The 19,396-nt window shown below is 45.8% G+C and overlaps 2 protein-coding genes across 2 annotated transcripts; one reads left to right on the forward strand and one right to left on the reverse strand.

Moving 5' to 3' along the window:
• Positions 1,034-5,617, reverse strand: LOC8077335 (homeobox-leucine zipper protein ROC8). Its single transcript, XM_002437981.2, has 10 exons — positions 4,854-5,617; positions 4,587-4,704; positions 4,256-4,441; positions 3,645-4,118; positions 3,464-3,562; positions 3,169-3,378; positions 2,830-3,010; positions 2,465-2,730; positions 2,231-2,320; positions 1,034-2,033 (listed from the first exon to the last, which is right to left on the reverse strand). The coding sequence occupies exons 1-10, from the start codon at positions 4,946-4,948 to the stop codon at positions 1,650-1,652; spliced, it is 2,103 nt and encodes a 700-aa protein (XP_002438026.1). The 5' UTR covers positions 4,949-5,617; the 3' UTR covers positions 1,034-1,649.
• LOC8070750 lies at positions 18,096-19,310 on the forward strand. The gene is made up of 3 exons (XM_002436626.2): positions 18,096-18,368; positions 18,498-18,680; positions 18,783-19,310. Exons 1-3 carry the CDS (start codon positions 18,342-18,344, stop codon positions 19,032-19,034), a joined length of 462 nt encoding a protein of 153 aa, XP_002436671.2. The 5' UTR covers positions 18,096-18,341; the 3' UTR covers positions 19,035-19,310.

Raw genomic sequence — 19,396 nt, forward strand, 5'->3', positions numbered from 1 at the left:
AAACCCTAAGCCAGCACCCTAAAAAAGTCGTCGAGTATTGCAGGCGAAAAAAGTGACTTAGGGGTCGTTCAGTTGGGGCATTAGGACGCCAACAATTAATTCGGCCAAGGAAAACTTCTATAAATTAAGTAAAGATACTGGTCCGGACTTTTTTTCCTAGGCTCATTCCCGGTCAAACGAATGGGGCCTTAAAGTGTCGAGCAGATCCCTAGGCGGAACAAAGTTGGATCACGATTTCAGTCCTGTTTACTTGAGCTTATTTGTCGAATCTGTCCGTTATTCAACAGCGTCTTTCTCTCATATCAAATCAGCGAACAACCATAACTTTTTTTTAGAGTTCAACAACCATAACTTTTCTGCCGAACAAGCCTTCGTCTTCAGTTTCTTGGCTAAAAAATGTAGAGGACGTACTACAAGCTAGCGATTCTATTGGACGTCCGTTGCCGGCTGATCCCACGGGCCCAAGACCCGCGCAGTCACGCCGTGCGGGATACCATGGAGCATGGACTACGGCCTCGTGTGCGTGCGTGGGATGCCGATCCCATCACGTTGCCGTAAGCTCTGTAGCCTTGCCTTGATCCCGGGCTGGCGGCCCAGCCAACCACCATATTTAAGCGAACCGTCGCAGGGGCTAGCACGGCGATGTGTGTGCCAGTGCCACCCACCCACTTACGACTGCGCGCACTTGAATCGCACGTCCGCCGCGTCCAAATCGGCCGCGCCACCGCCTGCCGTGCTGCAGTGGCGACGACGGACGCCGCCGCCGCGCGCGGGCGCGGCAGCTAGAGGACGTGCCACCTGCACCTGCCTGTCACAATCACAACAGCCTCACACAGGTCGGTTTCTTCTTGACAGGCGCGCGCCGGCCTGGGCCGCCGCCGTTGCTACCGATGAACGACAGCGACGGGACAGATTGAGGGCAAGAAAGCCGAACAACCAATCTACCGGTGCTCCAGCAATAGCATCACCCGGAAAAGGAATCAGGGGGGCCATCAGGCCATGAACACACACACACACACATGCATCACACAGCTTTTTACCAGAACTTGTTTTTTTTCTTTCCATTTATAATCGAAATGAATGTTCATTGAAGGCTTTACATTAATGGAGAGAAGTCAATACCCGAACCATTCATCCTCTGCTGCGGCACCAACGACAATGGCGACATGACAAGGATGGGCATGCAAGTTTTACTCCAAGGGAAAAGGAAGAAGCAACTGTGGTGGTGGCGAGGAGAAAAAATGGCTGCAGCGAGAGGAAAGGGACAAGGTAGCATGGTGCGTTCTTGACTCCCTCAGTCTTATAAACCCTTCGATGGATCTTTGGCGCACGAACGAATGCCTAAGGAAGAAACAAGGGGAAAAAAAAGGGAAAACTTGGCGAATCCTGCGAATTTTAAGCAAAGGAAAACGACACTGAATCTAAAGGAAGAAAAGCTGTTATGGTGGTGGTGGTGGTGGTGGTGGTGATGGATCATGGATGCTAGGTTGATGGAGAGTGAGAGAGTTGCGTCAGCTTCGGGAGCAGCGGCAGGTGGACTCCATGAATGCGAGCATTCAACGGGCCAACCAACTCTCCTCAGTCACTATGGCGGCGGAGGGTGGCTGGCGGGAGTGAGGCGAGGCGGCGGCGGCGGCGGGACGAGTCGATCAAGGGCCGGCGCAGTTGAGCGCGGCCTTGATCTGCTGGACGGTGGTGCCGATGAGGCTGTTGACGGTGGCGACGGACTCGGCGTTGAGCCTGGACGACGGCAGGTTGCTGACGAGGATCTGGAACGCGACGGTGACCACGCAGCCCGGCTGCGACGCGAGCGGGAGGACGACGCTGCTGGACGCGCCCGCGCCGGACCCCGGGCGTCCGTCGGGGAGGATGGCGAAGCCCGACGGCAGGAGCGGGATGCCCGACGGGTCCTCGCCGCTCATCACCACGTTCGCCGCCGGGATGTCGATCGGCGAGTACACCACCAGCGCCCCCGACGCGTCCGTGCAGCTCTCCTGGAGGATCAGCATGCTGTTCTGGTTCGCGTTGAGCCCCTGCATCATGCGACGTCGCGCACCATCATCGTTCATCATCACCACCATCGTCACTCAAAGATCGTCAACGACAGACACAGACACGTCGTCGTCGAGGGCCGGGCCGGGGATTAATTCAACAAGCACAGCATAACATAATGCGCGTTTAATGGACGACGGAGGAGGAGCAAGAAATGATTGATTGATTGATTACTCACTCTCAGCAGGGAGATGCAGTTGCCGGGGTTGGAGCCGTTGGGGATGCGCGACACCTCCTGAACCTGATTGCCGTGCGACAGGACGTCCCACTGCGCCCGGCCACAGCAATGGCAATGGCAGCAAACCATTCAAGGCGTGAGCTAGCGTTAAATGACGAGCGCGATGCGATGCGATGCATGCGGCCGCGGGTGCCGGGTGGTGGGGGTGTGGGTGTCGTGCCGTGCCGTGCCTACCTGGGAGCGCGCGTTCTCGTCGCGGACGAAGGCGAACACGTGGTCGCCGGGGACGGGCAGCCAGATGGAGGTGGCGGCGCTGAGGACGACGCCGTTGGGCTGGCCGCCGGAGTCGGTGCTGCGGTGCGTGGACACTCGGACGCTCACGTCCGTGGTGCCGGAGAGCAGCGTCCACCGCTGCAGCGGCGACGAGCTCAGGCTCGCGCAGAAGCTGCCCACCATCCGCTGCGACAGCTTCATCATGCTCCGCTTCCCCTCCGGCGTCACTGCCAATCGAAAAGAAACCAGGAAGAACGCTCACATTTTCTAATAGATAATTCTATCCACAGAAGTGCGGCTAGCACCGGTGCGGTGCGCGGTATTACCTCCGGCGATGTCGTGGTGCGGCACGCCGAGGGTGGCCACGGACGCGAACCGCTCGCACGCACGCTGCAGCGCGGCGAGCCAGCGGTGCGCCCCGAACGCGGCGCCGCTCAGCACGAGGTTGCGGTAGAGGACGTTGATCGGGAGCATCTGCTCGATCTCCATGTGTTCGACCCAGGTCACCTGCAGCACACATGACATGAACGTGTCAGGTCAGGTCAGGGGCACCAACCATTCTAGTGTAGCACAGCACAGGGCAATGCACGTGCGCGTGGAGCACAGGCTGCTATGCTAGCTGCACAGGGGCATGAGCTGGCCGTCTCGTCGCGCGCGTCGATCACCTTGGAGTAGCCATTTGACATGTCGGCGATGAGGCACCCCGACGGCATGCGACGGGAGCGGGACGGCATGCCGTAGTGGGCGTCGCGCTGCCCGTCCAGGGAGACGTCGGCGATGGCCCACAGACCTTGCTCGATCTGCTTGCAGTAGCGGAGGAAGCTCAGCTCGCGAGTCGGGACGACCGGCGTCATGATGTGCAGCTCCTCGTACATCTGCGCGACGGCAAGACGCCATTAGAATGATCACACGAGGAGAAGGCAGCATTGTTTCCAATGCAGAGAGATTCGAGGGCATTACCATGATCAAGGACTCGCTCCTCCCGCCCAAGCCGTTCACGAGGACATCGACGGTCTGCGCCTTGGACACGATGCCGGGGAAGAACTCCATCCACTTGTTCTGCAACAACAACAGCATCGATCAACCACCATCTCCATGTACGCGAGCGCTGGTAGAGGAAGGGAAAGGAATGTGTACGTACGGTGTCCATGAAGACGTCGACGAGCGCGACGGCGCTCATGAAGACGAGGCCCGAGTCCCTGGACCCCTCGACGTTCATGTCCGGCGGGCGGAACGCGACGCCGGGCTTGGAGAAGAGGCTGTCGTAGGTGGCGACGTTGAGCATCTCCCTGGCGTCCCCGGGCATGCCCTTGACCCAGATTTGGTCGCCGGCCTGGGCGAGCCGGATGAGCTCGTCCATGGCGCGCGTCGCCATGTCCACCATCATGGGGCGCTCCATCTCCGTCACGGGCGCCGGCATCTGGTACGGCATCCCGGACGAGCAGCCGCTGAGGAGGTCGAGGTCCAGCGACGGCGGCCCGCCGAGGTGGCCCTGCTGCCCGGGCATCCCGCCCATGGACAGGTCCAGCGACGACATGGACATGGTCGGCACCGGCGGCATCTGCGTGAACGGCCGGCCGAGGTACTTGGACGTGATGCTCGACACCCGGTCCAGCTGCAGGTCGGCAGGCGGCAGGCATCATTCAGAGACGTACAGTACAGAAACACACGGAGAGTGAAACGGACAGACCAGACCGGCGAGGACGTCGCCGCCGGAAACAGCGCGTCGTGGTTGGTCAACTCATGATTTACCTCTTCTTTCAGGCGGGCGTTCTCCATGCGCAGCTTCTGCTCGTCGAAGAAGTCCTCGGCGACCGGCGGGCCGCCGCAGTTGGGGCAGATGACGTTCTTGAGCGCCTCGCGCATGGTGATGTTCTCGCACCGGATCTTGTCGTTCTCCGCGCGGAGGAAGCAGTTGTCCGCGCGCTCGTGCTGCGCCTGCAACGAACTCTCGCACAAGGAGCGTCGTCATCCATCAAGAACCCGTGGAAAAAACAAGCCGACAGAAGGTCGGAATGAAACACGGCGACCTCGTGAACGAAAGGAAAAAAAAAATCAAAGGAACTGGGAGACTTGTTGGTACCTTCATCTGGGTGCGGCGGTTCTGGAACCAGAACTTGATCTGGCGTGGCTCCAGGCCGAGCTCCCGGCTGAGCGCGGCGCGCTGGTTCTCGTCGGGGTGCGGGCACTCCTTGAACATCCTGCAGTCACCGGCGAACACGCACCATTACATTCCTTCCCGTCAATCGTCAAGACGACGACGGCCGGCCGCCGGACGCCATCCATCAACGTTTGAAGAAACAGCAAAAGAAATGGAAACAAAACGAAACAAGAGAGTGGAGGATCGTACGCTTCGAGCTGCTGAATCTGGCGCGGGGTGTGGCGGTGGTAGCGCTTCCGCTGGCGCTGGCTGTCGGAGCCCTCAGGTTCGTCGCCGAAATCCATTGCCGCCGGAGGCTAGCTAGCGACCCACCTACTACTACTACTACCAACCTTCTCTTCTCCCTCTTGCTCGCTCTCCCTCCTCGCTCTACAGGTGTAGGCGAAGGAGGAGGAGGAGGAGAGATCTCTGTGCTGTGCTGCTGCAGTAGTGCCTTGGGTGGCCTGGCCCCCTGCTCCTATTTATACACGACGATGAGCAGGCCGGGCAAGACAGCGCCGGGGTGGTGGCCGCCTTCCAACTCGAGACGAGCGATGCAGAAGCAGAATAGGAAGGGTCTCGTGAAACCTTGGATCCAGCCATGCCTCACGCCATTTCCCCCCCACCTCCGCTAGCTTCCACCTGGTTTCCTTTCCTTGCTAGCGCTTGCGCTTATCCCTCTCCCTCCCCTTCCGGCCAGCCCGTCTCTCTCTTTCTATCTCTATCCCTATTCCACGGCGACAGTTACACTTGCTGATGCTGGCGCTCGCCGTCTCTCTCTCTCTCTCTCCTCCGGTCTTCGCCGGCCCGCTCCTTGGTCTATGAACTGCTGCTGCCTGCCAATCTTTCTTCCTGCTCTGGCAGGGAGAGGGAGGGAGAGGGGTGGTGCGAGGAAGCAGGAGCAGTAGTAACCGGTGCGAGCGAATTAAGGGCCGAGGTTTTTAAGCAGGGCAGGGCGCCCGGCGAGGCCATGACTACTCCCTTTCTCTCTCTACAGTCCCTCTGTTGGGTTTGGATGGGAACAGCTGGAGCCATTTAAGGCCAAACGGGTCGGGTCTGCATGCTGCATTTCCTCATCAGATTCTCCCCCCTCCCACTCCACCCGCAGGCCTCTCCACGGCTGAATAAATGGTATATTCGTTTTATTATTTTATTTTTCTATTTTTTTTCGAATAAATATTTGACAACTTGTTTACATGGATTGTCTGCTCCAATTCTTACTGAATTTGGAGCTCACACCGATAAATCATAAGACATAAGTAGGTTAATTTAGGGTAATGCATTTTTTTTTGTTCGTGCGGGCACGTAATCCTATAACGTAAATTTGCAAATCCGTGCAATATTTAGATCTTGTAACGTAAATTTGCACGTTCAGTTCTTATCCGTGTCGGCATCAAATCCTATAACGTAAATTTGCATGTATTATATGAAAATTCAATATGTTGTAACGTAAATTTACAATTTCGTGTAATATTTAGATCTTGTAACGCAAATTTGCACGTTTTGTTTTTATCTATGTCGGCATCTAATTTTTAGATCCTGTAACGCAAATTTGCGCGTATTGCTTTTATTCGTGTCGGCATCTAATCATGTAACGTAAATTTGCACGTATTGTATAGAAATTTAATCCTATAATGTAAATTTGCATATTTGTGTAACGTTTAGATCTTGTAACGTAAATTTGCACGTATTTTTTTTATCCATGTGGGTACATAATTCTATAACGTAAATTTGCATGTATTATCTAGAAGCTTAATTCTATAACGTAAATTTGGACATACTATTTTCAATCTATGCATATACCTAAAATGCTAGTAACGTAAATGTACACATATTATTCTGTTATCTGGATGTCTAGTACTATAACGTTAATTTGCATGTAGCATGTAGTGCTTATTTCTTATTAAGAGAATCAAGTTTTCAAAACTCAAACGCGTGAATCAGAGGATGGATATGCTAAATGTTTTGTTATCATGTTTTCATTCTTTCATTCGAGCGGGAAATGTACATTTGAAGCAAGTAGTTCTTTGCATTTACTAATATGACAAGAACTCTGTGTGAATTAGATTATGGATGCATGATTGAAATGCTCCATCATTCTCATGTATTTTCCATTCAATCAAATTTTCATAACATAAATTTGAAGCATGCAATGGCTCATACTTGCTAATAGATTTCGGTTAACAAATTGTTTATCCAAGTTTATTTAGGGTTGGGCAGTATTTTATAATATGAATTTGATGCATCATACTTCAACTTAGTAAACTCTGTTGTGAATTTTGTAACTAGTTATCAAAATGCTCCATTAATGTTTGCATGTTTATCATCAAGATAATTGATATTTTTTATTGTGTGCTCTTCGTTTGAGAGAAATTTGTATGAATTTGACTATATGCTCTCTTTGAGAGAATTTCGTATTGATTTCAAAATTTTGGAGCTTAATACTAATGGAAATACTTTTTGAACTACGTGATGGATGGTCAATAAGTTTTGCTAATGATTTTGTATTAATTCTGTGTTCATGGTGCATGGTTGATATTTTGTACTATAAAGTTTGCATCACTTGGATAACATGTGAGGTTCCATTTGTGTTCATACATACACCTTGGAATACATAACATGGGGATTAGAGATGCATTGCTAAAATTAACATCATAGTTATTTACATTACACCCACATGTTTATTCCTATTAGTGTTACCAACTACCATGTAAACTCATAATATGGTGTGAATCGATGAAAGAACTAGAGATATGATATTGACAACAAACTCCATTAGTTTCCACCTCTATTCTACTTGAACTGAGGCTCTTCAAGTAATTTATAGTCCTATAATCACTCAGAGCTTTTCTTGCATGTGATCAAAACTAGAGAAATGATTACTAGAACAATGCATTATTGTTATTGTGTTTCTATTTGCATAGTTATTTCAAGTAGCAATTCATCTTGGTAATTTAAAGTTCTACCTTTTTATTTATGATGTTATTTAAGTAACTCAAGTTTGAAATTCATAACAATGAGCCATAACTATGAATTGTATAAAATGTAGCATGACTTATCTTCTGGCTTCAATTTCTTCACATCAGTATATTCATTATGCAAGGTAGAGCCTTCATTAGTGCAAATTATTGGTTGTTTCTCACGTTCTAAAATGAGCATACTCTTTTGAATGTATGACATTATCAAAATGTTAAATGTTAGTCTTCGGTCATTCTAAAAGTCAAACCTTGTATATTCAACAGCAACTAAAATGGTCATTTAAAAAAGAACAATTACCATGGATATGCTAAAAAAACTTATTGTATGCAAATAATATAATTTGATGGACATTTAAAAAAATCCTTATGGTTATATTTTTTATTGCAGATTATAGTATAAGAGAAATTATATTGTGAAATAGGAACTAGGATCAACGGTAATATTTCATAACCATTACTTAGCACTAGCAACAATATAATCAGTATAATTCCTAAAATGGTTAGAATTGATTATGTTGGATTCGGGTGCGAATAGATGGAGATGCTTTGACCAAATAGTCTTATCGGGTTTGGTTCTTTTTTCTTTACATCCGAAAAAACATTCCCTACATATCTTGCCAATAAAGCTTTCCATAGTTTAGTAAGTATTTAATATGCCAATAAGTTTTTTCTACTTTAATACCATCTTAATATGGCAACCTTGATTTTCATACTAGAGAGTAAATAACTAATATAGCATCATATTTGTACTCTATAAAGTTAGACACTTGCATATAATTGGTGACACTATAATTGTATTCCTAGCAACTAGCATATTAATGTAAGCATTGTGACGACCAAGAATGGCTAGGTGTGATGATTCGATGGACCATAATGTATTCTTCTAGTTTAAGATGTAGTCATTGAATTTAGTTGTAATCGGGTTAAAGCATAAAATCTATATGTTCATCAATATAAAATTTAAATTTGTTTTTAATTGGAGCCCTTGTAAAATAGAAGGGCTTAGGTACATATGTTTTATCCCAGATAGCATGCCCCCATAAAGTTGTAATTCAACTATTAAGTTGCATCTATCATTTTAATTTTTGCAGTCAAAGTAAACAATACATGGGTGTAGAGGTACTAAAATTTTAAAAATAATACATCTCTACGGTAGTTGACGATCAATATCAATGCCAAAAATAAAGGATGACAAAAGGAAAAATAGCAATCAACGAGGATATAATTTAGTGTTCATGTTCCTTGTTCCTTAACTCTAATCACGGTTGATTGAAATTCCTATGTGTGAGTTATTGATAATCTAATAAAGTTTCCACTATATTGTGCTCACATAATGGATGGTTGTGATTTGTGTGTATACATCAAAGAATATATTGTTGGATTAAAGGTATGAGCATACAATTAATGTATTTTTAGATTAAAACAAGATATTAAATATATTTTTAAGAAATGTGTCAACATAAAGTTTAAATATATATTTTTAAGGTATATTATTAAATACACCTAAGCTAGTTCATAACTAAACTCACAACTAGCTAGCACTATGTATTCTTGGCTTAAAATTTTGTAAGACCGTGGCTTAAAATGAATGCCTTGTGGCTTTAAAAGTTCTTTTTGATTAGCTACATCTCACAAAATTAGGTAGCACTATGTATTCATTTGATGCAGAGGCAACATTTCAATATGTCATTTGGTCATCAAGTATTTCAAATACAAAAGTAAATAAATTTAGTTTTGTTTTTAATTATTTTGATAAGTTATCAATATATTTGATATACTTGTTATTTTTTAAGTTTGATAGATTTGGAGAAGAAGTACATAATCCAGGCCATTAGTTCTCAACGGTGAACATCAAAATTTCCATGTTCTACAATATATAATTACAGACCATGGGTGTCCAGATTACTATCCGATTGAACAAAATTCTAAAAAAATAGTTGGAATTGATTGTGTTGGATTCGGATACGAACATATGAGGATTTTTTGAATTAAACAAATAAGATTATCAGATTTGATTTGTTTTTCTCTTTCCTCCCACAGCTGACTCTCCAGAAAATCATACTACTAAACTTTTCTGTCTTATAGAAATTGGCAAGCATTTAATATGGCATTAAATTTCTACTAATTATGTTAGCACCTTAAAATAGGAATCTTGATTTTGATACTAGGCAAGAGTAAACAATATAGGATCATATTTAAAATAATATGTTAGCATATTAAATGTACTACTATATTTCAATGCATGGCCACTAGCATAATAACGTGATCCTATTGTGAAAAAGATAGTTGTGTATCATGGTAAAATGTATTAGCATGTGACTTTCTAGTTTCGCAATATATAGTTATCAAATTTGATCACAGGAAACTTTACTCATATATGTAGCCCATATGTTACCAACTTATGAAGATTGAGGGCTAGTTTGGTTCAAACCCTGGACTAGTTGCCTGCGTTCAAAACCTACATGTGAACTGCCTATACACAATTACAAAATTGCCTTATTAAGCACATGTTTAATATGATTTGGTTGGTGACTTGATACATTGCCAGCATGGCGAAAGGGTATGTGTCGTTTGGTTGAGTTTGCCTATATTGGTTGATGTTGAGAAGTAACTGTGAGTATTATTGGAGCCAGGCAACTCCTAGGAGATCCCAGGCGATCAACTTTGAAGGACTGGCACCAAGCAACACATCCAAGCAGCTACAATCAAGCAATAATCTTGGGATTTGAACCAAATATATCTTAGGAAGATCTCAGCAAAGATACCTACCAGGCAGCCAAACATGCCCTAAATCTTAATTTAATTTGCATCGAGTCCTCAAAAAAGTTGATTGGGTTTGATAATTGTGTTGTATCCTACAGTCCTTTCAACATCCAAACAAACTTCTAAATTGGATCCATCGTTTCTATTTACGTGGTGAATAATTAACTAGACACTAATATAAAATAGTCTCTAGATTAATTTTTTTTCTCATTTGAGGTAGTTGGTGGTTAAGACGATGATTGCCCAAAATAACTTTTGGTTGCTGTGTTTTTTACTAGAGAGGTGTTATAAAGCAAACTGAGTAAGGATTGTTTCTCCTTCCATCTATTTTGATCTAGCGCTCCTATATATATGTGAACCTCATATGACTATTAATTGAACTCTCAAGTCTCAATAAGTAAGTAAGTGACAAGTGAACAAAATTACCTGTAGGACGAAGTGAGAAATTAAACCACATTCTTTATATATAAATCAAAGAAGATATCATTTGATTAAGTGTAGTGCGAATATGTTATTGCACGACAAAATTGAAACATGTTTGACATTAAATCTATTAATAAGAAATATATGAGCACAAAGTTCATTACATGATGTATGCTTTTACACTGCCACACGTTCGGGCATTAGCACCGGTCGGGAAGGGCCTGTTGCCCCGATTCCCGAGCCGGTGCTGCCCTTCCGGGACTAAAGGCCCACCCTTTAGTCCCGGTTCCGTTAACCGGGGCTAAAGCCCCCCCTTTAACACCGGTTGGTAACACCAACCGGTGTTAAAGGGTCCTGCCAGGGCTGCCACGTTGCAGGACCCTTTAACACCGGTTGGTATTACCAACCGGTGTTAAAGGGTTTCTTTTTCTTTTTTTTTTGGTTCACTTCTTCGGTTCTGTTTATTGTTTATATATAATATATAATAATAGGTTTTTCAATACATGTTTTGCTGATACAATAATATATTTATATTACACGCATATTAAGCATACATAAATGAAAATTATAGGCTAAGCTTAATAGTTAAGCTTTGCCTATAATAAAATGAATAGACCACATCAAAAATTAAATATATATGTAAAAAGCTTTATATATATATAGTTTTATATGTACAAAATTCGTAACACATATATACATAGAGTTTGTTCTCCCAATGTCTACAAACGATACAAATGATCATCGTTGTTTGGTATAAGAGTTTCGTTGCCGTTGAAGTGAAACTCGCCGTTTGGATTGATCACTTGGTCGCGGAGAAATCCTGCTATCGTCTCTTGGATAGCTTTGATTCGGTCTTGTTGTAGGACCTTTTCCCTCAGCCATTCCGTCTTTAATTTGAAATAAATAAAAAAGGTATTAGTTATCTAAGTTATTCAATATAATTCAGGAGATAATGAAAAGAGACATGTAACGTACTCTGAGCGTCTCTGTGGGTGTTTGATTGACTTGTGCCATCATGAATTTGCACACGTAATATGCACATAGATTGTTTCCCCATTCTTGTCTTAAACACCACTGTACGATGTATATATATATAAAAATATTCATGACCACGACAATAAGAAGGCTAAAAGTTAGCGAAAGTTTGTTAGCTAGTAGAACTTACTTGTGGATGTATTATGTTAAGCGGCGCTTTACATCCACTGAGATGTTCACGGTCAATGAATCTTTCCCAAACCCTATACACAGCCATTGTGGATCGTGAACTAATAATTACAGAGTCATATTATGATATTTTTGTAGCTGAGATCGACATTACGTACCTTTGAATAACGTTTACCATTTGTTGATAATTTTCTTGTGGTTTTCTCATTGAGTCAAAGATTATCAATCGGTTCTTGGGAATTTCAATGACCAAGAGTATCCAGTGAAAGCTGTTTACACACACATATATAGGGTCAGTCCTATAATGTAAAATAAAATATGCATGCACTTAATAACTATATAACTCACTCGAAGTTGAAGGGGAAGAGTATTTTTTGTTTTTCTTTTTGGTTTACAAAGAACCTCATAAGATTGGTGCAGATTTCTGTCTCATAATCTGCTGTCCACACTGCCTGCGGAGCCTTAAAAACAATATAAGGGTCAACGAACCCAATACTATTGTCATTTCTCATTCTGAGTTCTCTCATTTGGTGCCTGCATATATACATACAAATCCTAAGTGTGTAAGGATTATATACATGTAATTAAAGAAGTTGGCTCACTGCCTCACCACCTTCAGCCTCAACCACCTGTGCAAAAGATTTCTTAATGTGTTTAATGTATTCTTCCTCCCAGTACCAACCTGTACATCCGCCGGTACCGTCCCACTGAAATTAAAAGAGAGAATCAAAAGTTTAATTAATATCATTTAAAAAAATATGCACATATATAAGCAAATGTCTGGAAATAACTCACATTACGATCTGGACACTTGTAGAATATACGACCCTTGTTTACTCCCTCTTTCGACACTTTGTACTCCATCAAAATCTTCTGCCCACACTTGCCACAAGTAATGAGAGGGAGTTCCGGACGGTATCGCTTTTGAACCCGTTGAGAGACTGAAGACCCGGTCACGGTTGCCATCTACTATCCATACTCAATTTTAAAACAATTATAAATTCCACATTTACTAGTAAACATGTATGATACAATGGACATTATATGTAGTAATAAAAATAAATCAAGTGATATTAACAAACCAATTAATTTGAACTATCCTACTTTCTATGATCATAAAAATATACTATAATTCATTCTTGCAAAATACATTAAAACTAGGTCAACCATGAAATATGATATATATATATGGATACTAATTCATGTGAATGATTCAAAATAACAAAGTGGATTTGAGCTAAAAAATGATGGGAACATCACAAGCCAAAAACAACATGAAAAAAACAAGAAAGGCTGAAGTTAGTCACCTCTAAGCGCGAAGAGACGATGACGGAGTCGAAGAAGATCAACGATGGGCGTTGGAGATGAAGAACAAATGAAGAACAAGCAAGAAGAAGCTCCAAGAACAACAATGGTGCTCTCGGTTTCAAATGGGCAGAGGGGAGGAGGGAACCGGCCTATAAACTGGACCTTTAGCACCGGTTCAGGGAAAAAACCGGTGCTAAAGGGTTACCTTTTAGCACCGGTTTGTAACACAAACCGGTGCTAAAGTGTTTGCCTCGGCCCGTGGCTCTGGCCGGTGCTAAAGGGACCCCTTTAGCACCGGTTTGTAACACGAACCGGTGCTAAAGGGTCTCTGCCCCGACAGCACATGTCAGTAGCCGTTGGGCAGGACCCTTTAGCACCGGTTCGTGACACAAACCGGTGCTAAAGGGATCTTTAACCCCGGGCCGCAAAAAGGCCGAGGTTTTTGGCCATTTTAGGCATCGACCAATGCCTCATTCTGTAGTAGTGTTAGTCATGCAAGAGTAGTGAAATAAATAGTCCGATCAATTATGTATAGATGATCCTATATTGCAAACAAATAATGGTTATGTCATAAAATTAAAGTTTTTTTATTAACAACATCTTACAAACTTATGGCTTTTATAATTGATTGTAGGTAATGTTCATGCTTGGAACCTTCCTGGCCAAAACGGTACCAGGTCTTACGCAATGGTTGACGAAGGCGTTTCTTCTGAAACTGAAAAAAAAATGTCTAGTAAATTGATTCCTTTGTATGTATTTGCGTATATAGGTTTCACAAAATATAGAAATGTAAAAAGTCTCACTATAAGGCATCGAGAAATGTGAAAGAAAAATACCAAATTCAATTTGTCCCGCTGTTCATTGTTGAGAAAACCATGCATGGACGCACAAAGACAAAAGTGTCTATATTAATTATACACAAGCAAATGAGATCCCACACACACAAAAAGTGACGTGCAGATTCTTCAAATGGGTTCCAGGCCGCCGTCGGCCTCGCGCTATTATGAAGAACTGAAGAAGCAGCCTACTACGTACTGTCTCAACTCGGATCGCAGGACAACGACGAACGGTGCGTATGAGCACGCGCCGTATCGACACGAGCATTCACCCATGAGCAGTGAGGCTGCAGTGCGTGCATCCATCCATCAACCTCGGCTGCTCCAAGCAACAGAGCAATAGCATGTAGGAGTATATGTATGTACTTCCTCCGTCCACGAAAGAATCAATTCCTAGGATCCGTGCCAGTTAAATTTTTTAAAGTTTGACTAACTTTATAGAAAAGAGTAACAACATCTATAATATAAAATGCACATTATATGAAAATATATTTTATGATGAATCTAATAATACTAATTTGATACTATAAATTTTAGCATTTTTTCTAGAAATTTAGTCAAAGTTAAAAAGGATTGACTTAGGACAACTTTAGAAATTGACTCTTTCGTGGACAAAGACACAACGAGCCAGGTAGAACACTGCAACGAGACAACGACGACGACGAGCTAGGGGGTTCGGATTTCCCTCTCGGTCGACTGGGCTGCACAGGGCACAGGGCACGCCCCCCGGCCGGCCGGGTGCCCCGGTTGCAGTTGCAGTTGCAGGCTCCCAGCCAGAGACCGGACACGGTGGAAGTCCAGCACACGACACGCCGCCGGGCCGGCGGCACCGATTGGGCGTTGGCGTTTCGGGGCAGCAGCAGCAGCAGATCGATTTCGACGGGGATGGAGGCGGTGGAATGGAAGGCGGGGTGGAGTCGAAATCGTTGCCGCTTCCGGGTCGGTCGAGCTGTGGCTGCCCATCCCTGTACTTGCGGCACCCAGCTGTGCTCGGTTCGGCAAATCCGCGCGGCCGCTGGAGAAATGCCGCTTGTCTCCACACTGCCGAAGTGGACGCGCGCTGGCCCTTTTCCTTGCAAAAAAGCCGTCGCGGCGTTCGCTGCCGCCGGCAGCGGTAAAAGACGCCTTTGGCTTGTAGCCCAGGATGATCCGATAGCACTAGCAGTAGCAGCTGCAGCCGGCTCTGGCGCCTCGCAATCGCAAGTGGATACGGTCGCGAAAGCGGGGCAAGAAAAAGGCTCGATCTATCGGACTGGACTCTGGATGCTACGCATCCTTCCGTGATAGCTGACAGTTCGGTCGTTGCATTTTTGGCCTAAAAATTTTGCAAAATTTTTCAGATTTTCCGTCACTCGAATCTTTAGACGTATGCATGAAGTATTAAATATAAATAAAAATAAAAACTAATTGCACAGTTTGGTCGGAATTGACGAGACGAATCTTTTGAGCCTAGTTGGTCTATAATTGGACAATATTTGTCAAATACAAACGAAAGTGTTACTATTCATATTTTGCAAAAATTTTTGGAACTAAACAAGGCCTTAGTTTCCCAAAAATTTTGCAAAATTTTTTAGATTCCCCGTCACATCGAATCTTTAGACGTATGCATGGAGTATTAAATATAAATAAAAATAAAAACTAATTGTACAGTTTGATCGGAATTGACGAGACGAATCTACAAACAAAAATGCTACTATTCCTATTTTATAAATTTTTTTAAAGTACACAAGGCCAATTTGTTTCACGTTTTCAAAATTTTATATTAAAAAAAAACAACGTTTCCCGTTCAGTTTTTTTAGGGAGAACACATATACAAAACAATCATATGCAAAGTCAACAGGAATCCATTTCGTCACTGGCTCGGTGACAGTACTAGCAACGATTGGAGTACGGGACCTTGGACCAGCTCACAAGTCACAGCGCATCCATCTCCGCCTGACGAGTGACGAGGGAGAAGGGCTCACCGCTCACGCACACGTGGCGCTGGCCATCCGGGCCCAGTGCCACGGAGGCGCCAGGCCTGGCCGCTGGCCCCCGGGGCGGGACTACTACACCACTAGCAGACTAGCAGGCCAACCCGCAAGCGACTGGGCCCCGCGGCTCATTAGATTTAGTGGGGCCCGAGGTGGCGGGAAGGGGGTTGATTTCAATCGGGCCCGCGCCCTCCCTGGCGGCCGTACCCTCTCCGCGTTAACGTCCGTCCTCAGTCCTCCTTTGCTGTGCTGCGCTGTGCGCCCCCGCCCCGGTCCCCCGCCCCGGCCCCGCCCTGTATTGTAGCTGCGGTGGTGGGCCTCCCCGCCGGGATCGGAAAAGCCTCGCACGCAGCGCAGCATCTCATCCGCGCGCGCGTGTGCGTACCTGTTGCCTGTGGTCTGCTCGGATGAGAACGCGGGCGGGCCGGGCCTGTCACCTGTGGGCTGCGCTCGGGACACCCGACGAGGCCGAGAGTGCATTTCACGAACGAGCGCCCACCAACACTAGAGGCCCGGCGTCGATTCTCAGCCCATCATCAATCTTGGAAAAATATCTAGCAGCAAGGTACTAAATAGCATTTGTAGCAACCGCTATAGCGGCCTCAATAGTGGTAGAGGTGCCTTACTGCTACGCCCGTAGTTGCTTGGATATAGCGGGTTGGAACTTAGTGCTCATTATTTAGGTAATGTATCGTATGTAACCTAGCTTCGTGTGCAATCTATACAACCAGCAATTAAGGCCACAGGATCACAACAAACCACTATAGTGACTATTATTGACGTAGCAGTCCGCCATAGCAGCCCAAGTCTAGAGCATAACTAGTTAATTCTTAATTAAAATATATTTGATCCAAGAATCAACTCATCGAATAAAATTATATATATATATATATATATATACTATTTAATTTACATATTTATTAGTCTATTGTTCATTTCTATTTAGTTGATTTATTAATATATATATATATATAAGAAAATCATTATTCTTAGCATCTGCTAATATGCTATAGTGCCCGCTATCTGCAATCCGCTATGTACACATCAATCCGCTATAGACCTGCTAACCGTTATTTTCTTATCTTGCTGGTAGGTATCTCTATCTAAGATCTTCTTGGGATATGTTTATTAATTCAAATCCTATTGCTTCATTGTAGCTACCCGGATGTGTTGCCTGGTGCCAATCCTTCAAAATCGATCACCCTAGGAGTTGCCTGGCTCCAACTAATGCTCATAATTACTTGGTAAAGTCAACCCGATGGTGTGTGCTTCTTTGGCCATTCAGGCAATGTATTATTCCACCAACCAAATGGTATGATGGATTTGACATGTGCCTGGTTAGGTACTTTTGTAATCGCGTATCTGCCTAAGATCTTCCTGGGATATGTTTGGTTCAAACCCTGAGATTATTGCTTGACTGTAGCTGCCTAGATGTATTGCTTGGTGTCAGTCCTTCAAAAATTGATCGTCTAACATCTCTTGGGAGTTGACTGGCTCCAATTAATGCTCATTGTGACTTTCTCAATATCAATCAACACAGGCAAACTCAATCAAATAGCGCGTGCCCCTTTGGCCATTCAGCCAATGTATCATTCCACCAACCAAATGATACTACGGATTTGACATATGTCTTGTTAGGCATACACTGATTTTTTGCGTGCATCATCAAAGTAAATGAGCCGATGGGCCTGTGAGATAGTTCGCTCATTGCAACAAAATCTACGAATCAAGATCCGTATTAACGATCCTTTCGATGTGTACTGAAAAACAACAATTCGTGGGTCCTGCGTGTCATACATTAGGATTCTCGCTTGGCCACCATCTAAACATATCTAACATTGGAGTAAGAATTTTTTCAGATGGCTCCGTGCTTCACCTTTTCACTGATCCCCTCACCTGGCCCCCAAATCGGATCCACCTCGACAAGCCCGCAAGCGGGCTTCTCCTTCTGCCACGGCCCAAAAAGTAGCCGTTGTCTTTCCCCAAATCCGCCCACCTCTCCTCCCAGGCAGATGTGCCCGTGCCCCCCATTTGGTCATTTCCTCTCCCATAATTAACGCGGCCGTTACGCTCTCGCCTCGCTCTCTGTCCCCCCCACCATTTCAAACTCGAACCACATCGCACCGCGCCGCGAGTCCGAAAAGAGATCCCCGCGCCCCGCCTCCAGCATCAATCGACAGCAAGGGGCAACGCAAGGCGCCGGGACGTTCTCGGAACCGGAGGCGAGGCGGGGAGGGGATCGCATCGGATCGGATGGTGGAGGCTGGCGCGAGCTTCATGGTAACCGGACTCGATCCCTCGCCCTTTCCTCTCTTCGGCCGGCCGTCCACCCCCGAGTGCGCGATCGATAGGGTCGCCGTTGCCCGCTGGTGTTTGCTGACCATGGGTGGGGTTTGTTTGCGGGCGCAGGACAAGGTCGTGGCGGTGGCGGACGACGTCGTCGTCGTCGACGGGGCGAGCGTGGGCGTCGGGGACGCACGGAAGGAGGGGAAGCAGGATGAGGAGGAGATGGCGCCCGTGGAGCCCCTGCCGGAGCCTCCCGACGACGGCGGGCCCGTCGCGTGGCCCATGCCGGACTTCTGCCCTCTCACGGTGAGTGATTCATTTTCAATCCTCCATCCACCTGGATTCGATTCGAATCCCTCCCACACCGCAACTGAAGACGAAACGCTGTTTCTCTTGTCTGATCGTCAGATCGATGGGGTGCTGAAGGAGTCGTTCCTGGAGACTCTGCGGAAGGACGCAGCGGAGATGGAGCGGCCTGCGCGGGAGGAGTCCGAGGCGGAGGAAGCGCTCAGCCCGGACTCGCGGCCGTCGAGCAGCAAGCGCCACCGCGCCGGCACCGCCTCGCCGTCGTCCAGGAGCAGCCCCTACCGCAACATCCTGCAGGTGTTCCAGCAGTGCAGGCAGGACGCCGCCGAGGAGACTCCCACCAAGAATTACTGAAAGCCGACGAGCACAAGCGCAACAGAGCAGCATCAGGCCGCGCCGCGATGTCACGGCTTTTCGCCGCCTGCTTGCTCGAGAACTAACGCTTGCCATTTTGTCCATTCGTTTAGTTGCCGTTTGCACATTGTTCTTGATGTGGCTGAAAATGGGTAGTAGGGAGTTTTTTATTCTTGTGTAAAGATCGGATATAGAAGTTACAGGACCTCAGTAAAGAACGCCATGAGAAATGCAGTTTGGTAATTCTCTTCCCATATGTTACAACTTACAAGTCGATTTGTGGCACGCGTCGTTTCATAAATTTTCCCATATGTTACAACTTACAAGTCGATTTGTGGCATGCGTCGTTTCAAAAATTCGGT

This window comes from Sorghum bicolor, chromosome 10 (genome assembly GCF_000003195.3).
Source record: "Sorghum bicolor cultivar BTx623 chromosome 10, Sorghum_bicolor_NCBIv3, whole genome shotgun sequence".
In the NCBI taxonomy this organism is placed as follows: Eukaryota; Viridiplantae; Streptophyta; class Magnoliopsida; order Poales; family Poaceae; genus Sorghum; species Sorghum bicolor.